Source organism: Bradysia coprophila, unplaced genomic scaffold (assembly GCF_014529535.1).
Source record: "Bradysia coprophila strain Holo2 unplaced genomic scaffold, BU_Bcop_v1 contig_94, whole genome shotgun sequence".
Taxonomy (NCBI): domain Eukaryota; kingdom Metazoa; phylum Arthropoda; class Insecta; order Diptera; family Sciaridae; genus Bradysia; species Bradysia coprophila.
The window spans coordinates 7,387,616-7,412,349 of record NW_023504022.1 but is presented as its reverse complement, the minus strand read 5'-3'; the positions used below and the strand labels follow the sequence as shown (position 1 = coordinate 7,412,349).

Genomic DNA, 24,734 nt, shown 5'->3' with positions numbered 1-24,734 from the left:
TGACCCACCGGGTGAGTGCATAAAAATAAACATTGAAGAAAAGTAAACGGTCACCGCAATTCCTCTCGGCAATATTTTGAAATTATTAGCTTAATATTGAGACAAAGTAATGTCCCATCGACGTTCCAACCAACGACAAAATGATTCAGCTAATTATCCATCTGTTTACAACGGTTTATAACGGATTTTACTATTTATTTTGGACGAGTTATTCGATTGGAAAACTGATTTCCTGGATCTTCGGATCGATTCTAAATGTCCTGTCAATCGTCTGGTGCAATGCACGAGAAGCTGGAACCATATTTTCCGAAGACTTTATAATATTCCTCAAGGATTTCGTCGAAGTGGGAGCTGGCGTACTCGATGCCGGTAAAGATTCAATAGTCACGAGCTGCACATTTGTTTACTCACTTATCAGCGCAACATTTGCAACGATTGCGGAACTGTTCACAACCGGAAATGTTCATACGGCCAACGTGGGTCAGCAATGTCTCCATTCATTCGCAGCGATGATGAATGCAATGAAAAACTTATTCGTTCTTGTCGGCAATGGCATGTGGTTCGTTTTGACGCTAGTACCGACGATAGTGATAACGATTCTCACTTACATGTATCAAATGTCACACATTGCTCTACAAGTTTGCTTGGGCGTTGCTTCCGACGTGTGGGTCAATACCAAGGAAATTACCGCAGCTTCGGTGAACTATTTCCTCGATGTTCCTCTACAAGCAATAATCGGATGCATCTTCATCGGTCTACTGGTCGTGTATCGTCGCATAACGATTCGACTTATGGGTCGGCTGATTATAGGACTGTCCATGTACTTAAAATCGCGTCTGCTGACCGCTCTTGGTGCAATATTATCAACACTCCGACGCCGCAATAACAACCGATCAAGACTGAACTATCAACCAACAAATAGGCGATCATCAGGTGGCAGATCATCGACGACGACTACGTCACCGAACACAAAAGAGAACTTAACCGACGAAAATGTCTGTGTCATTTGCCGAGATGAACAGAGAAGAGTGGTTCTGATGCCATGCCGTCATATGTGCCTGTGTATGTCGTGCTCAGCAGCGTGTTCGACAACGCTTCGAACGTGTCCATTGTGTAGAAAGCCGATTAAGAATATTTTAAGCGTGTACACTTAAACTCAGTTCGATGAAAGATGTGATTTCTCAGCAGAAAAATAAATTTATCTTTTAACATCGCACAGTCTTTTAGATTCCGTCAGACCACAGGCACTTGGTTCATCGTTCAAAATTTTTAATTATTTTATCAGAAAAACAGTGAGACGTTTCTAAGACTAAATAATCGAATCGGCTCACGTACAACGGTTGAACAGGCAATCACTTCTCGGAATTAATCTGTGTTAAGCAAAGAAAAAGCATTCTCGATGGCCGGTAAAGACGTATCTGCTGGACTGTCGTCTTCGTTCGAATCTAAAAATTGTTCTCTATGAGTCCAAACAACCGCGCTACATACACACAATACACAAACCATTATCCTCCTCCGAGTAAGCTATGTCCGAGACAGTGTTATCCAGCGACTCGTCTAACTTTCCCAAAGCTTGGACCTCTTCGATGGCCGCTAGTTCTTCGTGATGTGACCAATAATCTGCAATCAGGTAATATATGTAGTGGTCCTGTCGATCATCAATCGAATGATAGAATCACCTACCTTCTTTTCCACAAAACTTTGGCGGCAGCGTAAACATGGTGATCTGTCCCTCCAATGCCATTCTCAGAATGCTATTCGCCGCTCGATTAGAATCGGGCCGTGCCGCCTTTGCCGTTAGAAATCCACGCTTTATAGCCCAGGCTTCACAAATGTCAACAGCACTCCAGACAGTCTCATTGTTACCTTGCGGATGTGTAAGGTTGAGTAATTTCCGCAAATCGACGCGTTCGGCTAAGTATTTCACGGATGCCATCGGCACTCTCAGCTGAGCAATTGGATAGCTGCCCATCAACACTTGGAACGGCCGAGGTGTGGATGTCGGAAACACTAGACCAGGGCAATCGCAAAGTCGAACAGTATTTGTTAAGAAAATGGTTTGAAAGTGTTTCGTATGGCCTGGTGTCTTGCTAACACTGACAACTTTTCTACCCATTAGAGCGTTCATCAACGATGATTTGCCAACGTTCGGAAATCCCACACAGCCTACGGTCAATACACCATTTTTATACAGAACATGCTCCTCGAAATTGAACGAAGTATCATCGTCGTGTGTGTGTTCGTAGGCCGGTCCTTCAGCTTCGTCATCCGCTGTAGATTCATGAACCAATTTCAATTCTTCGGATATTTTATTCTCCCAAGACGATAAATCGACCTCGTCTTTGGTGATGGATTTGCATGCTTCAAAGACTTGTTGAGCGCCTTCCAGAGCCATTTTCATTTTACCTCGACGCCTGCGAATTTTTAGTCCTGCAGAAAGAGCATTTGTTTAGCTCTGAATGCATGCTTAATGCAACGCTGTCTCACCTTCATTCAATCCAGACGTATTCCTCAATAAATAGCCAGGATATGACGTGAACAGCACCACCGTGACTTCTGGATAGACCTCTTCAAAATACTTTTTCCAAGCTAGCACCACAGTTGACTCGACTAAATCCACCTTATTCATCACAAGAATCATATTCTTATGGAGATCCTTTGTCACGTACTCGAAAAGTGACGGCGGAAACATTAGAGTCTGGAAACGATCCAAAGTATTACGAGGATTCGGTTAGCCGAAAAATGAGATTTCTACCGGATATCGAATGTCGACAATAATCAGCACAATATCCGAAATTTCCAAGACTCGCCACAGTTGCCGCCACGTCTCCAAATTCAATTCGAAATAGCTCATGATTTTGTTCTCGTCTCTGTGCCACTTTTCGACGATTGAAATGTACTTCTGCAAAGTCAATCCAACGATTAAGTAAACATTACGAACAGCTGGACCGTTATCCACTCACCGTAAAATAACTATTTTCATTCCGATCTAGCTGCTCCTTGGACATGGCGTACGACCAGTCCGGTCGCTTTGGAAAATTGTATCCAGCAAAGTCATCCGTTCCGACTTCTAAGCTGACTTTGTCCACAAATTGCAACGGTTTCATAGCATCTTGTCGCATTTGATGCAATCGTTCGTCGGTCTCCTTATAAAATTGTAGTGCATAGCGATTTGCGTTGGCACCACGTCCACTGCGGGAGCTTTGATAATTTATTTTTTTAACTTCCTCTCCGCCAGCGTCTCCAATTGCTCCCTCAGTTTCACTATCTGAGTAGCTGTACGATGCATTGCCGAGTGGGAAAAACTCTGAAAGGTAATTTGGTCGTAAGTCCGGTCTCTGAATAAGGGCATTGAAGTTACTTTTAGCTTGCCGCTTAGCAGCAATTTGTTGTTTTTTCTGTTTTCCACTGAACGGAACTTTCCTTCGTCCCTGAGGCATTTCCGCAAATAATATTTTGATTTTATTTCACAACATCAACACAGTATTTAAACTGACGTTTACTGATGATGACTATGACGTCACCGTTGAACATATGTTCGATAGTGTTAATGTCAGAGTAGGAATAATTCAAATTTTAGCGGTCAGATTTTTAGTGTCATTATTATACCATTTAATCAGCGTTACACAACCGAAAACATAAACCAGATAACCTCTCGGTCATGTATAGATCTGTCATTGATGCACATATACAATCCAGCACGGCAGAGTAAAATTAATCAAGCAGGAGCGGTTCATTTTCGAAACGTCAAATAAGGGACCTAATACACTGGATGAAAATGAACTCAAATGAACAGATAAATCGAAAAATTTTATTCGCAAAAAATTTAGGGCAACTAGATTATTCAGGTCCCTAGTCAACGTCCAACTGGCTCAAAATACGATTCAAGCGAATTGCAACATGAAAGTCTTACGATCCAAACTGATGAATGTGAAGAAAGAAATCTTCAAATTACGAGACAAAACAGGAACGATTCAATCGGACCGAAATACGATATTAGATATCGCCAAAGAATATTATGAAGATTTGTTTTCATCGAAACGTCCCAACCCGAATTCTACGACAGAAGAAGACAGACCAGTCGTTAGGAACGTAGGATCAGAAGATCTGCCTGACATACTTGTTGAAGAAGTAAAGGCTGCAGTCAACGAAATGAAAAACAAAAAGTCACCTGGTGAAGATGGTGTTCCCATCGAAGCCATTAAACTAGGTGGAGACTCCCTATTAAGTGCAATAACGGCTTTGTTCAATCAGTGCCTCCAATGGGAAAAAATCCCGGAAGCATGGGAAAATGCAGAGATCACATTACTGCACAAAAAAGGGGACATAACAAAGCTAGAAAATTACCGGCCCATAAGTCTTTTATCAACACTGTACAAGCTATTCATGAAAATCATCACAAAAAGGAACACGAAAAAGTTCGACTTCTACCAACCAGTCGAACAAGGTGGATTTAGATCAGGTTTCAGCACGAACGATCATTTACAAGTGATGAGAACGTTGATTGAAAAATGCAACGAATACAAGATTAGCATAGTCTTGCTATTCATTGACTTCGAAAAAGCTTTTGATTCAGTTGAAACATGGTCGATATGGGACTCATTGGACGAATGTAGAGTGGACTCAAGGTACTCCAAGGTGCTCCAATATGTGTACGAAAATGCTACGTCATGTATTAAACTTCATGAGAACACGACGAAATTCAGGCTAGGTCGAGGTGTAAGACAGGGTGACACCATCTCACCGGAACTGTTCACATCAGTCCTGGAGAGTGTTTTCAAGAAATTAGACTGGAGCAAAAAGGGAATTGACATAAAAGGAGAATTCCTTAGTCATCTCCGTTTCGCAGATGACATTGTCCTAGTCGCCCTAAATCTATACCAAGCACAAGTCATGTTAGAAGAGTTAAATGAAGAGGCTAACAAAGTTGGTCTCAAGATGAACTTATCTAAAACGAAAATCATGACAAACATTGACGACGACGGACAAATAAAAATTGGAGATACAGTTATTGAAAGAGTCGACAGCTATGTATACCTTGGTCACAAACTGAAATTAGGTCTAGACAACCAAACTGCAGAAATCAAGCGTAGAATTGGTCTTGGATGGGCAGCTTTCGGGAAACTCAGCCTGATTTTCAAAAGCAAAATGAATAATAGTCTTAAACGGAAAGTTTTCGATAGGTGTGTCCTTCCAGTGTTGACATATGGAGCAGAAACGTTAACATTAACCAAAGCATCTGAAAATAAGTTGAGAGTGGCACAAAGAGCCATGGAACGAAGTATGCTTGGAATTACACTCAGAGACAAAATGACAAACCAATGGATTCGCCAACAAACAAAAGTCGTTGATGTCATGGAAAGAATTGCGTCTCTAAAATGGAGTTGGGCAGGACATATTGCAAGAAGGACAGATGACCGTTGGACTAAAGCCATCATGGACTGGAGACCCCGCACAACAAGACCTGTCGGAAGACCACCAGAGAGATGGACAAACGGAATAAAGAAATACATCAAAGGTACATATGGACACACGAACTGGCAACAAGTGGCAATGGATCGTACAACATGGAAAAATTTAGGGGAGGCCTACATCCAGCAGTGGATACAAACAGGCTAAAGAAGAAGAAGAAGAAGAAGAAGTCAAATCAGCGCTCCTGCCTGGTTAACTTTACTCTGTCGTGAATCCAGTTATTAGTATATTACTACACAAGGTAAGGAATTTGATATTTCGTATCCAGATGAGTAAATGTGTCCGAGAGCTTTAGCCCGACGTACTTTTACTCATCGTGATATTAGACTGGTTCCTTTTTTCGATTTATTAATTTAAAGAGCAAAGCAATGTACCGAACTCAATTTCGGTTTTAAAAGACACAGTGACCAATTTGAATACGAATAATAATTGTTGTCAAAGTGACCATTTAGTTTCTGTTACAAAATAATGAAAATTAAAATCCTGTGTAAATGCAAATGTTCAATCATAAACAATCGTCCATCCAGTGCCATGACAGTAAAAAAATTTAGCCGTAATATTGGTAGCACTGAAAACAGAGATATGTCGCGTGGTAGATAAATAGCGGCTTAAATTTCAATATAAAAACGCAATCGAACGATTCAATCGATCTAGTTTTTTCATGTGATGGGTAAAATAATACAGTGGCAGCATCTATTTCATCGAAAAGACAAGTGTTCACCAATCTATAGTTCGAACGGCTAAAAAATGTTTTCTGTTTGTTTCAATGCCCTCAGCATGTTATTTTCTCTCGCTTTTGAAACAATTGTTTTGTATTACGAATTCACCAAAGGTGTGGTGAGTCAGATGAGATGAAATCGTTGTTAAATGAAAGAGATTCTGAATCTTTACTTTTAAATATGTCACTGACGTGTTCATAAAGTTTCTCCTTAAAGGTTGATTGTCTGGATATAAAAGATTGTGGTATTTGCTCTTTCAATTGTTTGCATAAGTCGCAAAAGCGTTTGAACACATCTTGAAGTTTTAAAATCTAGAAAATAGAGTAGAATATGAGATCACGTATAATTCCCAATAAAGTTAAAAAGTACCTTTCCATTCTCTGACTCTACTCTTAGTTCAGCACATAATCCATTGAATGCACATTGTTTTTTCTGAGCAGTACAAGTTTTTTGTTTGTACCGTCGTTCGAGGTCAATCAGGCATAATCCATGGTGTTGGACTTTCGCATTTACCAAATTGATATCCTTAACTTTATGGAATAACAAATTGTTGATTTCGGATAAACTTTCGATTTTGGCAGCTGTTTCGGCGGATACGGTACGCAAATGGTCCGATGATATCATCGGACATCGTCACGGTTTAAACTCAAGTATCCATCCAAAAACGAACCGTATATATGGTCACTTTTACTTTTTTCTCCCCATCCATTTTATCAGCCACAGATTGTTATTATCAATTTAGACACTCCAAATAATATACAGCCCTTAATTTACTTGCCCAAAAATTATAATTTAGCTTTCAAAACTTAGTCCATGTAATAGTGTAATACTGACGCGATTTCTAAAAACACAAGCTAAATGGTTTCGCACATATGATACATAACGATTAGACATGGTGGCGCTGACGCTAATCGGCACCCAGCATCGAGTGTAACTCTATGGAATCATTTATGTACAATTTAACTATAATAGTAAATTACTTAATCTTTGTATGCTTCGATTTAGAACGAATTGTTGAAAAAAAGTTTTTCAACGAAAAATGAAACATTTAAGTGTTTACATTTACAATAGACGAATACAAGAAGAAAAATGCTGATTTCGGTCAGACTCATCAGTATACATCTATGTGAATGAATGAATAATAATTTTATTCTCTACTATATTCTAGCCGAGTACAAGGCATACATAAGTATATCACAGATATAAACATAAACATAAATAAATTCAATAAATCCAATTAAGCGTAATAAATTAATCATTCAAATGCAAGAAGATAAGCAGGAACACAAACAACGAAAATCAATATTAATCAAAAGTCCACCAAGGTGGTACGGTCAAATAACCTAATTATCAAATTGAATCACCAAAAAGGTGTCGTCAAATAGAATAAATGAAAAAATCGAAAAATTCATCATCAGCAATCAAATCAATTTAAATCACCGAAACGGTGTCGTCAAAAAGAACAAACGAAAATTACGAAACATCTGTCGTCAGTAATCAAGTCAAAAGAAGCGAACAGTATTTAGCAGGATGAAAATGAACCAAACGTTGAATCGTCAAGTTCGATAACATTTCGGCGAAACTCTCGTGAAGGTAACGTTGGGTCAACATGGGCGGCAGCAAAGTTGAACAGACGACATGCAAAATTAAACGGAGAGTTCGTCAGGTATTCACGTCTGTATGTTGCTAAGCGAATCAGTGGGGGGTTGCGTAATGCTCTGGATCCGCTATACAACTCAATACGATCTCGAAGTGGTTGAGAGTTAACTTTCCCAGTCAACACATCGTGAATGAAGAAAACTGCTGCGTTAACACGTCGTCTTGCTAATGATTGTAAGTGCAGTTCACTGGATCTATCAACGTATGGACGTAGATGGCGGGTTCCATCATTCGAAGGGATGTATCGGTCGGCGTTGGCGTACAAAACAAACTGCCTTTGTACGCTTTCAAACGTTTGGATGTGAACATCGTGCCGGGGCAACCAAACCGGGCAGGCGAATTCTAGGTGAGATCGCACGACTGAGTTATAGAGCATTTTTGCAGTGTCGGAGTTGAAACGCCCATAACATTGGCGTTTGACGAAAGATAACATGGAGTGTCCTTTGTTCGATGATAGCTCGTAGTGTGCGTCAAATGAAAAGTTGTCTCTGTAAGTTACACCGAGGTCTTTCACGTTGTTAACTCGCTTGAGTGGCTGACCATTTATATGATAATCGGCAAGGACCGGGCGCTGTTTACGGGAGATCGTCATTATTTTGCACTTGCCCGCATTCAATTCGAATCCATTATCACAACACCAGTCGTGAAAATCATTGATGGACTGTTGAAGCGTCTGAGTATCAGTAATGGTGGAAATTTTGTTGTGTATAAGCTTTTTGTCGTCGGCGAAGTTCAGCCCTCTGGTGGCAGTAAGTGAAGCGTCTGAGTCATCGAAAAACACCAGGAAAAATGTTGGACCGATGATTGAGCCTTGACCAACTCCAGAAAGTACATCAATTACCACGGACTCAGTCGGTATTTGTCAGCTGCTAATTTGAAGAGTAGGAGCACGTATCCTATCACGTCAAAAGCTTTGTGGATATCAGCGTAGAAGGAATCTGTTTGGTAGTCGCTTTGGAACGAGTCATAAACCAGAACGGAGAATTCAAATAGGTTAGATTCCACTCTCCTCCCTGGAAAGAATCCATGTTGAGTTGGCGATATGTGTGGGTAGATGTTATATCTGAGCTGAGCGAGGATAATGATGTCCAAAACTTTTGCCAGATTAGGTGAAACATTAACGCCTCTGTAGTTGGTCACGTTTGATTTGTTACCCGACTTGTGAACAGGAGTAAGATGGCCGAGTTTCCAAATTTCTGGATATGTTAAATCAGCTAGTGACTTCGAGTAAATGATGGAGAGAGGTTGGCATAGTAGATCGGCGCAATTGCGAAGAAATAGTGGGGCCATCTTATCAGGGCTAATGCCCTTGCTCAGATCCATTCGCAGTAAAACTTGACGTACTATATCTGGTGTGACTTCAATGTTAAGATATCCCTCATCGTTTCTAGCGTTAACGAAAACAGTTTGTCTTGGCGTGATACGCTGAAATCAGTATTTTTGTACTTTATTCGTCTATTTTTTTAACAGTTTGTTCAAAATCGAAGTAATTTAGATATTACAGACGAATTGAAACAATAATTAAAATAAAATTATAATTGTAGACTTGCACTAATTGTGTGTGTAGTTAGTACCAAAAGCTAAGATGAATGCGAAGTATAATTTCGTACATTTGCTCAGTTTTGCCTACCCTAACAAAATTTCCTGCTGCAATCTAAAGGCTTTAAAACCTCAAGATGTGTTCAAACGCTTTGTGACTTGTATACACATAAGTAACGGTTTATGTCTGATTGACCTCGAACCACGATACAAATTCATAAAAAATCGTTCTGACGGCTTGAAAAATAGTAAATGCTGTTGGAACAATTTTACTGCATTTATAGAAAACAATACAATGAATAGTGAAAGAATAGATTGAACCAAAAAAATAATTTTCAAAATATATCTAAAAGTTGATTTCTTATTGTACTGAGACTATTTAATTATTAAATTTCCCCTTAATTATTACTATTTTAATTTTTCTATAAGTTACAGCAAATTAAATTAATTTAAAAAAATATATTTTCCTCTAATACTTCACAATAACGTTTCAAGTTATTCAAATTGTTTCTGAGATTTCATTTCTATGCACACAGTATTGCCAATATAACAGCGCTAACACAACATTTAAAAACGTAATGGCTTGAGTGTTTTGATTTGTACGAGAAGTTATATGAATTTTTATTGAATGCAAAATAAATAGAAAAACCCGAAAATTGAACTTGACAACATTTTCATTTAGATGCGGAAATGTTTAAATTGCATTGCAAAAATAAAAAGAAGAATGGTGTATGATTTGCTTCTAGGTAAAAAATATGTAAGGAAAAGTTGGAACAGGAACTGGTCTATATCATAGTAGATTACATTGGATTAGTTAGCCGAAAAATGAGATTTCTACCGGATATCGAATGTCGACAATAATCATCACAATATCCGAAATTTCCAAGACTCACCACAGTTGCCGCCACGTCTCCAAATTCAATTCGAAATAGCTCATAATTTTCCTATTAAATTGAATTAAAAGTTTACGGAAATTGATTGATCTCTTCGAGGATCAAGACTTTGCAGTTGATCCAATCTATTTTCGAAAACTCGTCGACTCGTTCTGTTGATGAGGCTAGTGAAAGATGTTGACTCGACAATGCGGATTACATAACTTCATAATCAAAACTAAAATATTGTTCCCTGCTATACATGTGTAGGTGTTTCCTAAAAAAATTTATTTAAACCTACTAAACTGTTCACATCATAAAACAACGAAATGGGCATGAATTATCACGAATTTGTTTTATTTTTGCATTGTTGTGTTTGTCTATGCACCGCCTCTTGATGAAAATTGTTTCTCTTCATGTTGTTTAGCGCGCAAACTTTTTTTTTGCCTTTTTTCTTAGGTAAAAAAAAATGCTCTGGTGATATGCCGTTTTCATGTTCTCTTCGACGTTTGTAATATTAAATTCCCAATTATTATTAATTTAATAAGAAAATAATGTTATTGCATCAATTTCATGTATCTAGGTTTATAGGAAATAAATATTATAAAATCCATGCAAAGTTGGTATGAGAAAATTTTATCGGAATATTATATTGGTTCGTCGTTTGAAACTATTCACTAGATGGAAAATAAGGTGTGATGCAGAGCTCTAAGGTGTACATTTTTGTTAGCTTTATACCAACCGAAAAATGAAGAGAAACATTGGAAAGTTAATAAAAATTGAGAGATGATGGTTTTGGAATCGAATAATATTTAGATTGATGTTTGTTTGTCTCTTTATGAGATATGGTATATGGCAGTGCCTATATTCGCGAAAATATTTTCACGAATTTTCTCAAATTTTCACAAAAAACTTTTTGGGAAAATTTACGAAAATTTGAGAAAATTCGTGAAAATATTTTCGCGAATTTAGGCACTGGTATATGGTATACTGACTACTGAGTAAAAGTTACAGAGGACGTTAGTGAAATTTATACATGCATTTCCTTCAGCTTTCTTTTCAGCTGGTCCAGCTGAAAAATAGTTGAAACAAATTTCCAACTAATTTCTATCGACGTCTCCTGTAACAGAAATAACGTATTCACTTGGAAGGACTGACATTTTAGGTTTAGCAAAATGTCAGGATTTCGTCCATTTCAAGGGAATGCGATAAAAATGTTGATTGTTCTTTAAATAATAAAAATAAAGCGTCAGCAATGAGAAGGTGTTGTAAATATGATTGCGGATTTAAGACGACGCGACAGATGATCGTAACTAATTGATGATAAATATTGGAACACATTGCAAATAGTTTCTTCAAACATTTTAGGGTTGGCTATTAGTATCTTAGTACATAGACAGGAGATTTCGAACATTATTCCGTGAATAATATGGCGAATTCTATACGATTTCCACAACCTTTTCTTCGTGTTTTTCAACGAAAAACGGTAAAAGTAGGATTCTTTTGAAAAACAGCCTTCCGCAATCGAACCAATTTTTAATGGAATCATTTTTATGTGCGTAGACCTGAATTGAACCATTTAATCCAAAGTATCATTGGATAGCTGAGGTCATATAGTTACAGGCCAACACAGATTATGTGGGTTATCAATGTCATCTACAATAAGAAACATCAGTTTGAAATTTTTTTGACTAAAATAGGTGAACTTTGAAGGGTGCTGTAACTCTGCAAAAACAAATTTTGATTTAAAAAAAAAGAAATGTCTACCGATACTGTACTCTGTCCTAGCTTTTTTCTTGGAGACTAGGTCCCACCTGTTGAATGGGTCATATCCCTTGACTGTTTGTATGAGCTTCTCAATAGTATTTTCATTGGCAATGAAAGTTGACATTTCAAACAAACTGTAATGAATGTGTTCAACAAAATGTATCTATTTGTCAAAATGACACATGTTTTCAATGAAACTTAAACTCGTGTGATTTGCGGCCCTCGCTTCGCTCTTTCCGCAAATTTCACACTCGTTAATTTTTGTTCTATTTGTTCGGTTTTGTATACAAGGCAAAGTCACATAACAAGAAAAATACTATTGAAATAGATACAAAAATTCTGTTAACAACATCAGCTTGTTCGTTAGACCAACATAATGTATCTTAGAACCTAACCTCAGGAATTAATTCCATTCTCCACCAAACATTTTTTTTAAGTCGGTTGAGAATTACTCCAGTTGTTGTGTTAACAAGGAGCAGAAAAGGCTTCTATGGAGAACTTCTCCCAAATGGTTGAACCGATGCCACCCATTTTCGAACTTGACCTGGGAATTGCAATACTTCGTCGAATAAAAGTTTTTGAAAATCGGTTGAACTTTGCTCCAGTTATCGTGTAAACAAAAAGCAAAAAAGGCTTTCTTCGAGAACTACCACCAGATGGTTGAACCTATACCACCCATGCTCGAACTTGACCTGAGGATTTCAATACTTCGTCGATTAAAAAAAAGTTTTTGAAAATCGGTTGAGATTTACTCAAGTTATCGTGTTAACAAAGGACACAAAATTTTAACATTTAACGTTTTTTCATAACATTTCCATACATTTTTAATCATAGTGAACGTGTTACGCACCGTGTATTTTCTTTTGTAAAACCCATGACTTACAGTAAAGGGAATAAGGGTTTGAAAAACGTTTGCTATCATTTCATCAATGGGGCTGATTGAAAAACTGATTATTGTTCCAGAGTTAAAAATGTGTGACATGCAACTGATGTTCCTCTTAACAAAATGTGACACAGAGAGCTTATGCTCCCTTTTACACAATGTGCCACAAGGAGCTTTATGTTCCCTTTTACAGAATGTGACGCAACGAGTTTCTGCTACAAATCGATAAAACAAATCGATAAAACAAACCGATGTGTTCAGAACAGCCAAACAGCCACTTTTACGTTACCCTACTCAATTTCCACACTAAATCATTAAAAATTTACCGATGCAATTAAAATGAATTGAATAAATCATCGTAGTCGAATGAATAGTTAATGGAATGGGAGGGAAGGTAGTGAATGCAAAACTTTTACATTTTAGTTCTATCGCTATCGCTTACAAGTGCAGTTTCGTCGAGAGTTTCGTTATAAGATTTGATTTGAAATGACTACCATTGCATTGAAGAATGGATTGAATGTGAGTGAGCGTACGACGATTGACCAAAAACAAACAGATGCTAAAAAAAATTGACATTTGTAGTCTGAACATCTGAGCCAAAAACGAGAGCTTTCCAAACAGCCACTGGTTGCTAGCTCAAAGAGTACAGAAGTAATTCTACCACAGCCAACCGAAGCTTACCAAATGCTTCAATCGAACCTTCAATTTGTTTCAATGTTCGGTTCACCATTGGGTTACGAAATGAGCTACGACTGGACAGATAATAATGGACGATTTATGTTTACGAAATCTGTTATGGGTCTAGTATGGCTACTGATGTTTTACAGTCAATTTTTGTACATTTACCAACACACCATGGTCAGAACGTTCGAAGTTTTTAGTTTGTATGGCATTGGAATGTCGGTATGTTAGTTCCAGGAAATACATTTTCAAACTGTCTCGCTTAAAACTTTCAGCAAGTTCTGAAAATTCGGTGTTTCCACAAGCATTTCAAAAAAATGACCGCTTTGATTAACTCTACTCTTCAAATCTGCGATCAATGTACTGGACGTCGAGCTGAAAAGCTATGCGATCGACTGAAGGCAAATTTTATGTTCTGTAAGCTAATTTTGGCCTTAGCCGTATCTGTTAGTGGCATCTACTTCTACTATCCGGTCACGAGCTACATTATTGACGAAAAATTCGTGCAATTTGTTCCAATTGAGATTATGTTCGTTGATCAATCGACAACATTGGGTTATTGTATCGCAAGTTGTATCATGGTAGTGGGGGGCTTGATCACAGTGTTCGGAACTTTGTTTATAGGACTTAGCTTTTCTATCATCATCCTGAGCTATGGACCTCGTGTGGACTTATTGGAATCAGATTTTAATGAATTAGATAAAATGTGGAGCGATGACGCGCATATAACCAGGCCGTTAGCATCAACCATCGGTTATCGTCACATGTTTTTGAGAAATATGTGCCGGAAATGCATTGATATGATACAGTACGTTCGATACACATGGATCAGTCCGTATTAGATGAACGAATAATTTGTCGTTTATACGTAACTTAGGTACGTTACTGAGATCCAAGAAATTTACTCGGAAAAGATTCTCGTGTTTTTCATATTTGCGTATCTGTCGCAGATTGTTTGCTTGTACCACATCAGGGTGGTAAGTTTCTTTTTCTTCTCTCAAAACGTTTAAAGCTTAAAAAAAGCTTTAAAATTTTACAGAGCGACTGGATTCCTGGATATTCGCTAGCAATTGGTTTCTTTTTGGAAATGCTATTCTACTGTATCCTGGGCACCAAATTAAGTTTGGAGGTAAGCTCTTTCCATTCGCTTAAATATATATTCGTCGATCTCACCGTAACACGTCAAACAGAGGTAGATACACCTTTTTGTCGTGATACCGACGATTTGTGTACATTTCCGCCATAATCATAAAGTGCTTTCAATTAAAGAACGACCGACTCCTTTACCTAATATCCCAATCGGAGTGGTACGCTTATGACATTCGTTCTCAGAAATTGATATTATTCATGCTGAACGTAGCCATAAATAAAGCAGAGCTATGGATTGGCCCATTTAAACCGCTCAGCGTATTAACAGGGATTGAAGTACGTTGCTGCTAATAGGTCCTTAAGTTTGGTTTTCATTAGAAAAGAAAATTTCAGATCGTCAAAAGTGTGTTCTCTTACTACACCGTGTTAATGGAGATTATGTGAAGCTTAAAGGAATGGATCGCGTACTAAATTATAAAAAAAGGGAATCAAATTTCATTTTACACTCATCAGGCCATTGCGAAACGATGTCAAGCCTACAGGAAAATACTTTACTTTACGCCACCCTCCATAAAACCAGAGTATATAAATACTGAAGGTAACTGATTCACTTAGCGGATGATAAAAACTTTTTGGAACCTCGTGAGTTTTTGGAGATTTAATTAAATACTTTGCATTTAACTAAGCTCGCACTCAAAAGAATTAAATTTTAAACGTTTTTGCTATGAACTATGCTCGGCGCAGTTGTGTTCAAAAATTGATGAGGGTGAAATATGAGCAAAAACCAAGGTAAATATAGTGAGGAGGTAATGCCTTTCAGACGCGCGGTGTAGCACATAAGTTCGATGCCACTGACATCTTTTTTTTAAAATGGTTGACTATGATTTACTTGTGTTTTCACAAAATATTTTTGCTATCTCACAACAGATGTCGTTTTTGTATCGAACTTTCGTTCCACCACACATTTGATTTGGTTATGTATGACATTACCTCCTCACTATATTTACCTTGGCAAAAACAGTGATAAGGTGCCCAGGTTTTAAAAGTTTAAAGTGCAGTAAAACATTTAAGTTCCGTTGATGCTTAGGTTGATTGATATTTGTCTCTTCTCTTCTAATAACTTATTACTTATTACTTATTATGGACGCGTGAATATTAAAATGTGAAATCTTACCATGATGTACACATATTATCACCTAGAAAACAATGACAAGTGGCGAGAAAATCGCCAATAGTCTGCGATGATTTCTAGTTAGTAACGTCTTATGTCGCAAAACACATGAATTATCATCGATTTTGACGAATATGCGTAAATTAGAAGAAGTAAAAGATTCGCTAGTTGTATCGGTACCACTTCTGGTACCAGCTTCTGGTACCACAAGGTTATAAAATTGTCAAAGTATTGAAGATAAATTACTACCATTCCTAAAAGATCAAAAGTGTTCAAACCTTTATTTCAGAACATTGGAAGTAGGAGTCATCCATAAAGTATGTCACTTATGTGTTTAAAAATGTTCTAAAAATTGTTTTTCCGTTATGTAACCCTCAATGGTTTCGAAGCAATCACTATCCTCATTTACTTTGCCTTGCAAATGAGGATCTAAAGTTGGAAACGTAGTATCGTCCTACCGCGGTATACCGTGTTAAGTCAACAGTTTTTTATACAATTGATTGCAAAAGAAGTTCAAAGGCCGGTAACAGAAAATACACAATTATGATTCGTTCTTTTGGCTAAACCCCTTACAGACGGCAAGCATATGACCAGTATCATTACCGGGGTCTATTACTTCAATCTCTATCGATGAAAGTATTTTTAATCTGTTGATTTCAAAACTCGTACTTTAATTTTTTAACATGTATTTTACCATATAAAATGCCACATTACCCAGAGCTTGTCATTGTTTTTTCGTCGTTATCGATAACAGATGAACCGTATGTGACGACACTGTGACAACAGGTCATCGATAATGACCATAACGACATAGTCGACCAGAGTAATGAAAAAAAGACAAAATCAACGATTGATTCGCAATAGAGTGGTTCACCCAAAAAAAAGTTCTACGTTTTAATCGCCCAAAAACACGATAAGACCAATGGCTTACTCATCCGTACACCATGTACATTTAAAACGTACAGTAAGTGTCATACAGACTTTGACGTTTATTTGTCAATTTAAAAATAGATCAAAGCTAATTAACGATTGGTAATGATACAATCATATCATATCATCTGTTTTTTAGTTTGGAAAAAGGATCACAAGCATAAATAATAAAAGAAAAAAAAAAACAAGTTTAGCTGGATTTGAACCGGGTACCTCTCACACGTCAGGCTAAGACTTTCCTGCTGAGCTAACAGGCCGTTGAGATAATCAACGTGAATTTCGACCGGCTTCTAATTAACGGTTAAAAAGTAAAGTAAATAATTGATTGGCACAGTGGTGCTTTTTTAGTTTCAGATTCGACGATTTTGTAAAAGTTTTATTTCGTTTTAAAATATTTCCCGACTTATATATCCAAAAAGTATAATTTCAAATCGAAGTTGGCAAAATCTTTTAAAAAATGACGTTCATGTTAAAAACTGACACGACAAAATTCATAACATCTTGTCAGTCATTAACATCACCTGCCAAATGACAGTCTTCCGCCATCAGCAAATAGTTTTTTCTACTTCCTACGTCTGTTGTGCTTCAAGCCTGTAGTCACATTTTAACCTAAGTGGGAATGGTAGACAAACTAGCTGCAAATTTTACGAGCAACCTTACATTTATCAATCACCTTGATCGGCCTCATCAGATCAAAGTTAGGAATTCTTGATGTGGCTGCCCTCTCCGTAATTTCGAATCAAACCCGCATCAGATTTTTTTTTAACATTTTCATTTAATTTTTTTTAATTCCACAAATAAAAATTATTGTTGTCTAAGAAAATAATTGCAAAAAAGATATCTGAGGAGCGGAATGAGGTCAAATTGGTTGAAATATAGAATTCACAATTGCAACTGTGACAGTTGAACTGTCACATGATAAGTACGGATTAAATGTACAACAATGTACGAATAAAGTGTACATCAACATACGGATAAAACCCCCAAAAACACGATAAGACAAATGGTTTACTCATCCGTAAATTGTACATACAAAACGTACTTTCTACGGGTTACGCGATTTTAATGTACATCCAAAATTTCATTTTTTTGGGTGTTGGAGTGGTTGCAACGGACACAATACCATTTTAATGAACCATGACCGAAATTTTTCTTTTGCGTTTTTCTATTTTGAATCGACGCAACTGTCCATTTTGTAAAGGAAATGATTTAGCATGCCTCTAAAACAAAGGTAAATATTTGGGGGTGGGTAATGCCATAAACAAAATCAGATGTGCAGTGGCACGAGTGGCACTAAAGTTCGATATAAACGCCATCTCCACTTTCTTAAAAATTACAAAATTGCTTAGAAACCTGGGCCATCTGTTTTGTGATAGGCACAACATTTTTGTGAAACACAAGTAAATCGTGAAAGACATAGTCAATCGTTTAAAAAAACGGTGTGATTAGCATTGATCTATTGTGCTAGGCTGCGCGTCTGAATGGCATTACCACCAACCAAATATTAACCTTGTCTAAAACGTACACTTGGAATTGCCATAAGTTCGAGCGAGACCAATATAATTCGAAGTCGTTAGAGCGAGCAGGATAGAAACGTTCCGAAAATCGAACATTTCAAGCGACTGGGAGTCTAGTCCTTAAAATAAAAATCTTCGAATTTTCAACGTTTTCTATTTTTTATCGATGTACAGGAAGAGAAAAGTGAAATTCGGCTTCTTGTCTGATTTAAGTGTTGTTATGATTTTTCTAGTTTTTTATTTTCTGAATTTTGGTTAGGCATGCACTCTCGTTCACAAACCACAACAACTCTCAATACAGCAAACATGTCGAAATTCACCTGTAAAGTTTCAATCCGAGCAAAAAATGGGTCTGGTGTAGTGCTCAAAACGTTACAATTTGTTTTGCATCTGACAACAACCTCAAACGCCTGCAGCTGTAGGAGGGTTCATTTACTGCATATCAAAACGTTTCATTTTCGACGCATATTAGGGCACCAGTGCCACAAGAGGCTAATAGTCACTTTTACAGTTGCATGACTGAGACTGTAACTGATACGAAATAGTCTTCAGATGTCATTTCGCAACACATGTGATGAGTTTGAAGTTGTCCATACAAACCGGAGGACATAGCGATTTCATATAAACAAACTCACCTCCCATGAGAGGTGAGTTTGTTTTTATGAAATCGGAAGGTCCTCCGCTCCATGCAAAGTTTGACATTCGACCATACCTTGTGTTGACGTTCATTGAGCATATTAACAGTTTTACTGTCTGATCTATTACTTCATTTGATCGATGATTTTCAAAGATTGATTTCAGAAATCTTTTATTTCACGCTTTTTGTTATATGAGACCTCATTAATAGGAGCTTGTCGTTTATTATTGCTGTCGTTGTCGTTAGCAGATGACAGCCGTCTGTAACAGGTTAAAAAGGTTAAAAACTGAACTTAGACACAAAAAATGTAAGTGGTGTCGCGTCTCTACAAAACAGGTCCCCGCGAATCTCACTTTGGAGATCGCTGTATAATCGAAAAAAAATTATTTAAACTTTAATCTAAAAAAGTAAAAAAAAAATCCGAAAAAGATTCTTTTGCAATAATTTGCATGAAACAAAACTCGTGGTTAATAATAATAGCAACAACAACAACAAAAATATTTAAAAATAGGAAAACTAACAAAACATCCAAACATTACATTGTTGTACTAAGCAAAAATAGAAGAGAAACATCACGATCACCTGTTATACAAAACTGAATCTTTTAAAATTTCCATATAATTCACTTTCTTTCAATAATAATAATAATAATAAATATTTTAATATATGAAAAATATGCGGAAATTTAATTTTTAAGACAATAAATAAATGTAGATAATAATTGGCTCTGTGTAGCACAATTCCTTGAAAGAGGTGTGTTTTAACTAAATTTAAAAAAAAATAAAAGAAAAAAAAATCGTATCTTGCTGAGCGCATCGCTCTGTTCGACTCAAGACAGCTATTGTTCATATTGGACTCGTTGTATAGCTGTATAAACCATCTTCTTGTCACGACGCGTGTTTTAGAAGGCTTGGCTTGACGTTTTTCTTTAATAACATTACAGTTTTACAGCAAAATTCATTAAACATTTCAGATTATGAATTTTTGTCAGATTTTAATTTCCAGTTCGTTCGGTAGAGATTGAAACACGAAAGAAAAAATCTTGTTCACACAGAATTTCACATTTTTATAGCAAATATGCAAATGTATAAATTTCAGAGGATGCTAATTAGCTGACAGTAAAATTAATATTTGAGAGTGTCCCCTAATTTCCTAATTACCGTTTTAATACTCTAAAAAAATATTCGTTTTTTGATAATTTCTATGAACCTTTGCAGATTACATAAATTTACACAATTCAGAGAAATCAAAAAACGAATATTTTTCCGCTAAAATATAGGCTACTTTGCAAAGGGTCCATTGCTCTTAACGCCGTAAGTGCAATTCAGAATTTAAATTCTGTAAAATAAATCTCTGATATAAGAATAACGCGAATTACACATATACAACGCAGCGTTGAACTTGGGCTTGACACCTTTAATTTTGAATTTTCGGCGCACTTACAACCTCAGTTGTAAGAAATGTAGCATTAACCATTCTTTAGCGCAAAATTCCTTCTACATTTTCTTTTGTTGGGGTGTGACGCGGAGAAGTGATAAGAATTTCGTCACTAAGAAGTACGAATTGCATATAGAAAGCAAAGACAACGCACTTCTCGGCAGCTGTCATCACGATCACTCATGCTTTCAATGCGTGCTTGCATCTGATAAATGGAAAAAATCCCATCTTTTATCAATAACAAAAAGCATTCATCTGTTGTCGACCACGACGAGAAGAATGGCGATGAGCTCAGGCTAGTGTTTATTTATACCAGCATTGAACCTATAGAAATCGGGGATGTACTAGATTTTGGAACACTCTGGAAATACGCTTGTTGTTCGTAATTATTCTTATGATTAGTTGCAAATATGAAGGGACGAATGTGGTTGTGGTGGCCTGTTCATATAGGCGGAAATCCAATCGGCAGAATATTTATTTTCCAGCAGAACATTTGTTTAAATGTCGATCGTAAATATTGTCCCACCAAGTTGTGTGCACTCGCTTGTGTACCATATAAATATTTTCAAATCATTTACCAGGTTAAAGACTTTGTTATTTCTGATATAAATTATCGAGATCGTTTTTTCATGATTTATCTAATATTGACTCTTTTCACGCAACTGTAATTTTATTCCACAAAAGTACAGAAAAAAAGCTGCATTTAAAGGCACACAGTGTTCTTTGTTGAGTATCGAAAATATCGTGATATTTTTGGCCTCGCTGGGCAGAATGATCGTAATTTTTTTGTTTAATAAAAAAAAAAACAATTTCTTCCACATAAAAAATTATGAGATTATATTGGCGATGAAGTGTGACAAGGACAAGCATGTAATTTAGTCCGTACCACAAAATTCATTTGACATGATAAATGTTCGTCAACAAAATTTTTGTTTAAATTTCATTTATTTGCTTCGATCAAAAGTTTACTGTACAGTACATACTCAAGTCGTCCGTGCATTGTAATATAGGTATGTTGTAGTTTGATGTGTTAACATGAAATGTTGATGGCGAGGTTGATGGGAAATTTTTCTCTGTGATTAATACGTCAATCATTAAATGATTGTGAAGTTTTGTCACTTTTACCGAATCGAGTTTTTTGATCAATAAGTTATGAAACCTCGAAACGACTTTTGTAAGTTTCTTGGAACAGGCTGAGCCGCTGAGCGAACCAATTTTTTAGTGGTTCATTTGCTGAACCTTAATAACATACCGCCGCTAGAGTTTTCTCTCTTCTCTTACAGTAAACTTTGTCATCGCACCCTTATACCATTGTAGACTATTGCTTCAATTGTTCTTTTCATCGATTGTGTTGATGCTGCTGGTAACTTAAAATCATTCAATCAATCAATCAATTGTTAACTTTCGTCTGGTGTGTATCGTGTTTGAGAAAAGTTTGGTTAAGTTAGCCAATGCGTATTTATTCCTCAATCATAGGAATTAGGTATTACAAACCGGTTTAAACCGAACCGGTTAACCGGGCGATTTTGGGCGTTAAAAAACCGCGGTTTTTTATCAAGAAAACCGCGGTTTTCGGGTTTTCAATGAAGCGTTAGAAATCTCTAGTTTTTGGGAGAATTTAAGCATTTATTTTGTGTATTGGTATCATTTCAGCAACGTTTTGAGCTAATTGCAGATAATTTCGCCAGCCATCAGTCTCTGTAAAAGAAAATTGTTATTCCTACCAATAGCTTTCGTCACGGCAGAGTAAAATAAACCAGGCAGGAGCGGTTCATTTTCGAAACGTCAAATAAGGGACCTAATACACTGGATGAAAATGAACTCAAATGAACACTGACATAAATTGAAAAATTTTATTCGCAAAAAATATAGGGCTACTAGATTATTCAGGTCCATTGTCAAATCAGCACTCCTGGAGCGGTTCATTTTCGAAACGTCAAATAAGGGACCTAAAACACTGGATGAAAATGAACTCAAATGAACACTGACATAAATTGAAAAATTTTATTCGCAAAAAATATAGGGCTACTAGATTATTCAGGTCCATTGTCAAATCAGCACTCCTGCCTGGTTAACTTTACTCTGTCGTGCTTTCGTAAACATGAAAAGGCTAACTTAAAATGGAAATAGTATTATAAGATAAATTATCTTAGTTCGTTCTAACAACAAATTTCCGTTTTACGTGCTGAGACTCAAAATTTTGTGAAATAGAACTAACTAAAATACGTTAAAATAAGGGCCTGATAGGTCTGATTATAAGGGGACAACGTGATCAACTCAGAGGTACAGGTTTTGTCGCCTCTGAGTTGATGACGTTTTCCTTTCAGGTCGGTATATTTGGTAAAAGTAAAGGAGATCATTTTAAGAAAATCAAAAATATTCTTAAAGTAAGCCCGAGAAGACATTTTGAAGATGCTTTAACATTTACTTTTCACCGAGTTGCATCCATTGTGCGTAACAGGGGTAATAAGAGGCGACTATTTTCCGCATTACGATTTTCAATTACATTTTTTTAAAGAAGAAAGCCCCAAAAATAGTCTTTTCATTTTGTTAATTACGAAAAGCGAATGCAATAAATAAAAGAGCACCTTCTAAACGCTAAAAAGTAGTGGAACCAATTAGACTTGTTTAAGAATTTGCTTTAGATTTTACTGTTCCGAAAAACCGCGGTTAACCGGTTAACCGCGGGTTTTTTGACATAAAAAACCGAAACCGCGGTTTTTCAAAACGGGTTCGGTTTGCAATCCCTATAGGAATGCTGATCCTGAGCGAGGATTTAGCGTCAATAAATTTGTGTTTCTCGAAATTTCAATGAGCAGCTCTTAGAAGAAACGATTGCGGCTATTCGGATAGAGTTAGAATACTTTGTATTTCTACGATAAAATGGAAGATTTTCCAATTATTCGAAAATTGCTCGTCGGCCCGTAATAGTATGCTGTGTTACAAGTATTGTAATGTTGATTTTTTCAGCACTAGCCCCAATTGGGTCGTGTGCTGAAAAAATCTCATTACAATACGTGTAACACATCATGCTTTGTGCCAACCGAGAATCGAAATAGACAAATGCCCAAAAAATCATAATTTTCATTGTAAACAATCACTCTTCAAATTTGATCGATCACATTGCTTTTCATCACACGAACTACGAAAATTGTAATTTTCGGTTCCCAAACGGGAAGCGAAAGTAAAAAAATGCAAGTTATGTATCGAAATCGGTTAATACATAATGCGAAAGTCTATGTATATAATGCGAAAGTCGATGTACATAATGCGAAAGTCAAATCTTGTCAAGATGTTTACTTTGATCAATATTGAACAAACCGTGCGCCAGTGCTCTGATTAATGTTAGCATACAAAGTAGATGACGAATAATTCTAAGGATATTGTTGTTGTTTTTACGTCTGATTGTTGTGATGATTGATAATATTAATATTTTCTTATACCAGGGGGCTACCGCCCCCTGGACCCCCGCAAATGTCACCATATTTTGGTTTAATTCATCATACGATAACGCATTTCTTCGAGTTTATGTACCTCAATTACAATTTTCGTAGTTCTCGTGATAAAAAGTTATGTGGATCACACGGGACGACGTAAAGAAATTCAACCTGTGCGATTGCGGCCCTTGCCTTCGGCGCGGGCAGCAACTCTCGCACACGGTTGAATTTCTTTACTTTCGTCCCTTGTGATCCAAATAACTATTGCATTTTCTCAAACGAATGCTGTAACAACTCATAGAAATTCCATATCAACACTGCTTTGAGTGTTGTAATATCACATCAAACGGGCGCTGAAATAAGTTACTTTACATTCGCCTTCCATCGAAAATACGACTTTAAATCGAATTCGCATATTTAGAAAATGTCAAAATGTTCACCGCTAACACATAGACAAATTTGTAATCTCTAGGGATGAAATATTGGAATTTCTAATCTCTAGGGATGAAATATTGGAAATTGTTAACCTAGAGTTAACAAACTGGAAAGCGCCGTGTATATGATACAAATCGATCATAATTGTAGTAGACATAGCAAACTGAGAGACTTCTCTCTCTTCAAAAACGAATGCTGTCAAGAATCGTTGTCGTGTTGTTGCAATATTTTTGTGTGCTATTGAAGTGATCGACATATTTTGTGTTTGTTTGGTGCTTAGTTTTCGATTAAATTGATAATTTTTGGTGTTTTTCGTGATTTTCGATGAAAGGCGAATGTAAAAGCCATTAAATGACTCGGGTCGAAAAAGATTTTTTAAAATTCTCGGTGTATGTGTGAGCCTCGAGGGTATTGTAACATTCGAATGCGATTGTGAACCTCGGTAAACCTCGGTTCACAAACACGCATTCTCATGTTACAATACCCTCT

At 36.7% G+C, this 24,734-nt stretch overlaps 1 protein-coding gene across 2 annotated transcripts; it reads right to left on the bottom strand.

Moving 5' to 3' along the window:
- Positions 1-1,252: 1,252 nt before the first annotated feature.
- LOC119085194 (guanine nucleotide-binding protein-like 1) lies at positions 1,253-3,522 on the bottom strand. 2 transcript variants are annotated; one of them, XM_037195505.1, is made up of 7 exons: positions 3,362-3,522; positions 2,964-3,307; positions 2,756-2,902; positions 2,488-2,698; positions 1,684-2,430; positions 1,504-1,620; positions 1,253-1,445 (listed from the first exon to the last, which is right to left on the bottom strand). In XM_037195505.1, the coding sequence occupies exons 1-7, from the start codon at positions 3,438-3,440 to the stop codon at positions 1,366-1,368; spliced, it is 1,725 nt and encodes a 574-aa protein (XP_037051400.1). In that variant the 5' UTR covers positions 3,441-3,522; the 3' UTR covers positions 1,253-1,365. The 2 variants fall into 2 exon arrangements, with proteins under 2 accessions (XP_037051400.1, XP_037051399.1); XM_037195504.1 differs by having other exon boundaries at positions 2,964-3,496.
- Positions 3,523-24,734: the final 21,212 nt, after the last annotated feature.